The following is an 8,755-nucleotide window of genomic DNA, read 5'->3' on the forward strand; positions in this document are numbered from 1 at the left end:
AGCTGTTTCAGAGGCAGGACGCCTGGTCTCTAGGGGTTATTCTTTGCTTAACTGTTTAAGAAGTCAGAGTTTTGGCTGCTTTATAATAGGATGTTTGTTATAAAACTTTTGACTATGATTTTAGTTTGAAGAAAGGGACTTCAGGAGTAAGAAGAAGAAATTTCAAGCCTCTTGATTAATGGTAGAGGCATAGACTTTTTAAGATAATAGGGGAGGGGAAGGAGTTTGGGTTTCTCAGCCATTGGTCCAGTATCATGACTAAAGCTAGGCAAGTGTGATTAGACTTAGATTGCCTCTCCTAACAAAAATTTGCTTAAGCTGTAAATTCTGATCCTGTGAGATCTGAACCTGTTTTGGGTACTAAGATGAGCCTTAGAGAAGCCAGGAGAAGAGATACTCCTCTGCAAGATATTTTGATATCTTGCCAGGCACATGGGCAAGGAAACTGTTGACTGTAGCATGGAGGGAGAGGGATTTCTGGGATGAGATTCCAGATGGAATATCCTATACATAGCTACATCAGGGGATCTTCTACTCCCTTCTGTCCCTAAGGACTCTGCAGCCCTAAGCATTTTTTTACAAAGCTCGTTTCCACCTGTGTGCTGCCAAGTCAGCACCCAACATCGTAGGGGGGAACTTAACCCTAGTGTTGGAACAGTCCCTTTGTCTTGCATGTGGGGCTTCATCACCCTTCGTTTCCTATAGGGAAAGGTCCTCCATTGATGATGTGCATAAACACAGTGCATAACCAAACAAAGTGCATAACCAAACAATGGGTGCCATGGTTTGTCAATATCTTTCCCCCAAAGGCTGAACTTGTAAACCCAACACAATTACATGAAGAGCAGTGAGCTCATCAGAAGGGCAAATACTTCCCTGAAAGCCAGGACCACCATATTGTCTCCAAATGTTATTCAGTGATGAAACTTCAAAACAGATCTCTGCTTTTGTCAACGTAGCTCAGCTACAAATCTCACATTATGAGATTGGATGATCTAATACTTTGATTTGCAATGAAGAACAGCCTTTTGAAGGAGAATTTTTGGAATTTTTCATTATGTGTTTTCTGTTTCCATATTGCTCTAAATCCACTCTTTCCCCTTCACCTCCAAAGCTGGACTAAATGTTGAGATGACATGAGGATGGGTTGTCTTTGCTTTGCAAAGCATGTGCAATTCAACAAACATGGTTGGCTGAGATGGCTTCCTAATAGGCTCATACAGAAGCTTATCTTAGCCTGCAGGTTTTTAGTATATAATTTGCCGACTTAGTAACACTCTGATTTCATTACTTTGCATTGTTTTCTGAGTCTAATTGTGAGCTAATCAAAGCAATCAAGTTGAGAGAGGGAAGTTTCTTGTTACAGGCAACAGTAGTTTCTTATTGTAGTCTAAAGTACACAGATCTAGTAACATTCATACTTCCATTTACCTTTGCAATTTTTCATTTGGAAATTACTTTGTATGTATTAATGTATCTCAAAAATATTTTAAAGTCATTTTCACTTATTAATGAATTTCCCCTTTCTTCTTTTTTCCTTTCCCTTTCTTCCTCTCTTCCTTTCCTTTTACTGTGAAAGGTGGCCAATGGAAAGATCCAAAACCTTGAAGCCACAGTAGAGCTTTTATTGACCAGTGAAGGCAAATTGAAGCAGTCCATTCTCATGCTTGAACAGGAGCGAGCAGCTTTGTTGAAAACAGTGGAAGAGATGCAGAAAAAGATTGGTGATACAGACGGGAAGCCTCTGCTTAGTAGACAAGGACATATGGTTGCTGACTGACATTCACAGTAGTAATGGAGCAGAGAAGCTGAGCAAGAAACAAAGGGAAGAACTGGGTCTTTCTGTCATGATCCGTGGGGATTTGACATTATCATTTTCATTGTACATGCCTTACTCTGTAGCAAAGCAAGGTATAGGCATGGTGGCTTCCTGTACCAGAGAAGCTGGTTTCTCATGGAGAAGGCTCGCTCTTAGTATGCAGAAATACAGAAAGATACCACGTAATAATAAGCAGGAGAAGCTTAATAGCACGTGCAGTCATACACAATATGCTGTAAAGATGTTATGGACTTTTCCATAAGTGCTTTTAAACCTAAGTGCTTTGTGTTTGTCACAGATTTTGTTTGTGTGTAGATCACCACCATTGTTAAATGCGCACCCTTTAGAAGGCCCATTGAAGAAATATGGCAATGTAAAGCCTTTGAATGAATGACTGCCCCATTGCAGCTATGCAGCGGTAACATTTACAGTTTTGTGATTGGACTGGAGATACTTTTGACAGTGTAATTCCCCTACAGCTTGACTGGGTTCTGTTAATTATGCTGTTTGCGCTTCAGAAAACTGCTTCCTGATGCTTGAAGGTGCCAATCCATTGGACTTCAGAGAGCTGGATTTCATCATATATAACTATGCATAAGTGGAGAGCTGCCATCTGTTTTCACATTGGTTTAGTATATTTTTTGTTTATCAACCATTAATTTAGTATGTTGTTAGTTGGCATTATCTGATAAACATACTGTATATAGTAACTGTATTATGCTTAAAAAATACACTGACATTGGTTTGGTGAAGCCTGTGACTTTTGCGACATCATCCAAGGATTTATATTCATACTCTACAAATTTCATCTTATTTATTTCTGATCTGAAATGTGATGTAGGACAACCTTTTCCTGGGAAACTAATGCCCACTGTCATGTTGTTTTTTCCTTTATTCAGGCATTTCAAGAGCTTCACATTGTGCTAGATGTGCTTAAACTGTTTTATAAAGAGTATGGCATTCTTTTTACAATGCATCTTTCAAGTAAGATTACACATGTAGAAACAAATATTTCTCACTTTCTTTAATACAATGAAAGTAGTTTTCAGGCCAGTTAAAGTACCACTGCTACAAGTGTAGTAATACCCATGGATATCCATTTGTTTGGGTTTGCTTCAGAATCGGGAACAGTGTCATAGTTTTGTCCAGTCCCCAAGTGCAGAGGTAATAGGCGTCAGTGTTTTGTTATGGTGGAGATTGATTCAGGAGATTGGGGGGGGGGGGGTGTGTGTATTTTTTTCTGTCTTTATTTTTAAATTTTCAAAGCACACAGTGTTTCCTCTGACTGGCAGTGCACAAGAGGTTTTGGTTTACTTTTTCCTTTTCTCATGCAAACCCGCCTGACACATTGTGGTTGTAGTTTAATAGCAGACCTGTAACATTCATCTACAGTGCAGAGCGAATACCTCTATGTAGGTCAAAAAGAAAAAAAGATCATTTACTCTTCAATTTCTAGAAGCTTTATTTGACTCTGTTGTGTCTTAAATATGTCTGGTTCTTGCAAATCCACCCTGTATTCACTTAGTATGGAAATTCCAGATAAATCAGTTATTATTAATCTATTTACCTCTTAGGCTTGGCTTTTTATTTGGAAATCATATTGAAGCTCATGCTTCACGTTTAAAACCTTGTCATAATGGACCTTATACTTTTAGAGCACTCAGTAGTGTTGCATTTTTACAGCATAGTGCCATAATTCATACACTGACTTTTTAACAAAAATAATAAATGTAATAATAATCTATGTCTACATCTATGTCTGCACATTTTTTGACATTTAAAAACAAAAACATAATTGGTGGGGTGACAGTTCAGAATGGTGTCAGATGAGAATTTCCCTAAAAGTACAGTACCATCTACAGTGGTTATTAATGAAAACTCTTAGTTCTCAGTCTCTTCTGAACATGTTAAGAATCCAGCTGTGGTCTTGGGACCTGCATCTGTGCATGTTGACCAAGGCGAAGTACATTCCACATAACTCCAGGGATGCATTCCTTGTAATGTTTTGCTTCTCTGCTAGTGTAAGTGGAGGACTACTTCTAGTCCAGAGCCTTTTATTCAGAATTTGGGTAATGCCAGAACTAAGTGCATTTAGGTGAGGACTAAAGTCACTGTTCTTAGAATGTGGCAAAAAGATAATAAGCAACATTTAGCTTTTGTGACTGCATAAATGTAACTGTTTCATTGTGCCAGGGAGTGGAATTTTCTGCAGGTAAAAATGCATTTTCTATTTGTACATGTGCAAATTAATACAATTCTGTTAAATATGTAAATGCCTGGCAAAGTGGGGGATTATGCCATCCACTGGGCATGTCTGAACATGAACAAAATAGCTGATTTAAGTCTTTCTGCTGCTTATACTGAAGCAGATATATGGTATGTTTCTTCAGGATGTCTCTCGCAATCCTGTGCCTCTCCAGTTCAAGAGGCCAAAGTGGAAAAAAGTGGAGGAAGGTAATGACAGTTACCCTATTCCCAACTTTGGAATATCTGTGGGCTTCTCCCTTCAGAAGTATGAGAAGGAAGTAACAGAGCCCAGAGCTAGTCCCAGATACTTGCCTCCTTCTCCAACTACATTCTGTAGCTAACCATCCGTAAGGATGCGTATAATTAGATCTCTTGTTGTCTGACTACCAGCAATTGTCATTCATCACATACTGTCTTCAATAGAACAGCAATTTTAGATTCAGAGAATGTTCAAAAAAAAAAACAAGCCAACCTACTAATCCATACACTAGTCCTCAGCAGGAATCCTGAATGAACCACTCCTGGAAAATCCAAGTTGAAATAATCAACATTGTCTCCATCTCACTTTTACAGATAAAAGTCCTCAGGAGTGATGCTTACTTTTTGAAGAAAAGAAAAAATAGTGAAGAAGAAAGGAAGGAAGGAGTTCACTTGTATGCGCAACCTAGGCTTCCAGAGGTGCACAACAAAGGCAGCAAGGTGTGCAGTCCGAATATGCTAGTGAATGACATTGATGCAGTTGTCTGGAGAGAGGTTAGCCTGAAATGTGGAAAGAGCCAAAGTTGGCATGCATAGGAAGGAAAAGGTAGCTCCACTAAACCATAGAACTGAACAGTACTGAATAGCTGGAGGACTTGCTGTGGTGTGGTTCTGATTTGGTTTTTCCAACCAGTGCAAGCAGTAGTTTGTGGTAGGTACTTATGATTCCCTGTACTTCTGGCTGTTTGATGTACTTTTATATTTTGCCATGTTGTCTACCCAGAGATCGTTACTTAATACAAAATCTGAAAATGATGGCATTGCCCATCATGTGAGAAGGTCAAAGCAGTTTAATAAAAGCATGTATTAGAGGTCTTCCCTTGTCCAGAGTGAGAATTGAGGCACAAAGTTCAAAGACTTGCACCAAATATTTGGTTTTTCACTGGTTGCTGGCACTGAAATCTAGATCTTCCAAATCATGGTCAGACTCTCTTGCTGGTTGTCTGAAAGATTGTTCCACAAGGTCTGCAATGTGTACTCATTAGTTACACAATGCTCTGCTGAAGCAATGTAAAATGGGAAGTGCAGCCACTGGAACTTTGTCCTTTCCCGATAGCTATGCCTCCCTCCCAACAGCAACTCTCAGTTCTGCTAAAACATGCTGTATCAGGTACCTCTTCTGCAGGTATTTTTACACTCTCCAGCTCTTGCTTCGTATGCTAGAGTAGGTGAATTGCCAGCAGTCCTGAGCAGCATGGATGGTAGTATAGAGTTGCCAGTCAACCAATATTCTTGGGATTTTTTCAAACACAGTAATCTTTGATAAGAGTTTGCATTACTTAGGACAAAAATGATGGAACTGCACCTAGCAGGACTCCGAACAAAGGATGGTAATATACACAGAGCAGAGGACAACGTAGCTAGTGTTTTTTCTCTTTTGGGATCTTCCTCCGTCATTCAGTGGGACAGGAGCTAAATCAATTTTTTGGTGATTTTGAAGTCCACCACAATAGCTGCTGCAATTCCACCATAATAAAACATCCTGGTGTATCAACATGGCAGAGCACACCACCACTTCTTAGCCAAGTCAGCTGGGATAGTGTCAGTGCCCCCAATGCATTCCCCTCTCTCCTGGAGGTTTGGCTGCTTTATTAGATAATGTACCTTAGATAATGAAGACATCTGCCCTTGAGGCACTTCTGGCCTCCAGCAGCTTCTGACCTCAGTGCAGCCATTCAACAAAAAGCTGGAGGAAGCCAGGTGCTTCGACCCTGCCATCACCTCTTGGGAGCTGCATTTAAGCTGAGGCTCTTGTGCTTGGTCCCTGAGACATGTTGCAACCACACTTGTGTCTGCCTGTGTACCTTGTTGATCCTTACCTAAGGACTTGGCTTCCTGGCTTGACCTTAGACATGCCTCACCACCACAGCCTTGTCTCGTGACCTGGACTGGTGACCTGCCTTGCTTGTCCTTTATTGGGTGTTGTGGGACAGTCCCCTTGTCAGTAAGTTGCCCCCCTCAGCTCATGGCTCATTTTCTCCTTCAGAGCAGTGCCTGCCCTTGCTGCTCCCCAACACACAGCCCCATAGCACAGCTCAGGTTACATGTCTGCATTGCTTCTGATTCCAGTGATGGGCTGGTCAGAGCTTGTTTAGGTGTTGCTACATGACACTGCTTCATTGAGCAAGCAAGCCAGTTCTTTTTAGAGCTTGTTATAGGGACCTCCAGTGCAATGGTCATGCTGTGTGAAAGGGCCCTTACTAGTATCCCACCTATTTCAAAATACTGTGATCACGTTCTTTTCCACTTCAAACAGTGCACGATATTTGCATGCTATGTTCATGACACAAAGAGTGCCTAAAGGGAAAAGACTACATTTTGACTCCGGCTGGATGAATGCCATGATTGCTTGAAGCACCTTAGATCATTGCACAGTATTTATACAGTGTCACACCCTGTGATGTGAAGTAATTTTTCTTCAACAGATCTTTACTAGAACAGGTCTGTGGGAGGGAGAAGAACACCAGCACCCAGGCTAACCATTGGGATGCAACCTAAGCATTACTTTTGGAAGGTACATGTGTGGCTTACACCCACTAAGTTTTACATAACCTAAATTAGGGTACTCAGTTGCTTATGCAGCTGCCAGAAAGTGTTCCTTTCATCTAAACAAACCTGAGGCTGCAAGAATTCAATGCCTCAAAGTAAGCAAATCAGGAAGTACTTAATTATGTAGAAGACTCTAGTTACTCTTTTGCATAAATGGATTTTTTTTCTTCTGTCTAATTGCATCATATGTTTTCATGGTGTTAGAAAAGCTTTGGGGCTATAGATGCTAAAAGATGATGAAGGTGCTCTTGCAGAGAGAACAGAGATGATTAAAATAGGGACTCTGGGGAAGCTTGTACTAGCTCCATGTTGTTGACTGTTCTCATGCAACATTTCAGAACCCCAGAGAGATTTTAGGAGATTTTACTGACATTTCTAAAGTGTTATATTTTGCAAGTAGAAATTCCTGCTACAGAAAGAGATGGAATCTGCTTTTGATAGGAGTAAAATGACCAACAAAGATGTTCTGGCAGTGGTCATACTGGTCCTAGGTTCAACTGCACGCCTGTTTCCTTCTGTCGCTGTCTGGCACTCTTCTGTAATACTTTTTGGTTGGTTTTTTTTTTATCATTCACACTAGATTTCATGTTTACAGAGGAGATGTTAATAAGTTCATTTTTCAGCTAAGAGCAGAACGTGATAATTACTTTTTGTATCTGACCTTTGTTATTAATGAGATGGTGAGTTTCCATTTTGCATTAGTTATTTGCAAGTCAGTCAATCAAAATAGTCCTCAGGAAGAAGTCTTCTTGCTACAACTTGATTTATCCTACTTCTCTTGAACGTGTTTTGGGGTTCTTTTTTTGACTGTTAAGTAGTATTTAAGAAGTTTCCAAGTTCTGTTTTCTCAGGATTTTTTTTTTTCCATAAGCTGTTACAGGATGAACAAACACAGCAGTCCTATGGAGAGTCTTTTTCAATGTTTCCAACATCTGGTGCTTAGGATGTTGTTGGCTTGCAGTGTCAAAGATTTGGAATTGACAAGGCAAGAACTGACTCAGAGTATGTTTCTTGCATGTATTAGTTAAGATGAGCTGAGTAGCTTGAAGAGTCAGCCACTGATTGGGTCTTTGAGTTCATGAAGCCATAGATGCTTAATGGGATTAGTGGTACATGCATGTCTCTCCAGCTTGTTATTTGGAGTTTCATATCACAATATGTGCATATCACAAAAAATCTGATTCCAAATCAACGTAAACATAACCTGAAATGCAATTGCCATTTAGTGTTTAATATCCTGCTGCACCAATTGTGTCTCATATTTTTTGGTAAGGAATCTCAAATAGTGGTGTGAGTGGTTAGAGACTGAGGTAACAGGCAGACACTGAAGAGCAGCGAAACTTGCAATTGGCAAAATAGCAATATAATTTACAGCATGTAAGCAAGGAATAATTATAGAGCCTTTGAAGTGCATTCTATACAGTAAACTTGTAAAGAAAGTTGTTAATAAACATTATATTCATTTTGAAAGAAGGAAAAAGAACCTTATTAAAATTGGACAGAGGTGGACTGTTGAGAGCAGGTAGGACCAGCCATGATAAAGCCATGACATCTTCAAGACCTGCAGTAGGATTTCTAACATACCGTAAAGAGGTCTGAGTGCAAATATCCATTGAACTGAGAGGCAGTACAAGTCTGAACATAGTGAAATAATCTGAATAAGCCTCAGAAAGCCTTCAGGGTTTTTTGCAGTTCCCAATGGGCTTCACACGGGTTCTCTGAGGAAGAAAATGTGTTGTTCTTTTCAAACGCTGCAGAAAGTCATATAAGACCTGATCACATAACTTAGTCATGTGGTCAGGAAAGGTTGCTTCCTGGTAGAATGGAAAGTAAAGGAAGAATTTTTAACACAAAAATATCCTCTGACAGCCTCTGGTTTAT

General features: G+C 40.0%; 1 protein-coding gene across 8 annotated transcripts in view; it reads left to right on the forward strand.

The window, feature by feature from the left end:
- Positions 1 to 3,381, forward strand: part of TBC1D1 (TBC1 domain family member 1) — a 100,760-nt gene extending 97,379 nt beyond the window's left edge. For all 8 annotated transcript variants that reach the window (XM_061379679.1, XM_061379674.1, XM_061379677.1 and 5 more), the window contains one exon: positions 1,580 to 3,381. In XM_061379679.1, the coding sequence (XP_061235663.1) occupies positions 1,580 to 1,780 (201 nt within the window). In that variant the 3' untranslated portion in view covers positions 1,781 to 3,381. The remainder of the gene's footprint in view (positions 1 to 1,579) is intronic.
- The last annotated feature ends 5,374 nt before the right edge of the window (positions 3,382 to 8,755 follow it).

This window comes from Neopsephotus bourkii, unplaced genomic scaffold (assembly GCF_033783945.1).
Source record: "Neopsephotus bourkii isolate Nb327-2 ecotype Australia unplaced genomic scaffold, CSIRO-AGI_Nbou_v1 NB_1780, whole genome shotgun sequence".
NCBI lineage: Eukaryota > Metazoa > Chordata > Aves > Psittaciformes > Psittacidae > Neopsephotus > Neopsephotus bourkii.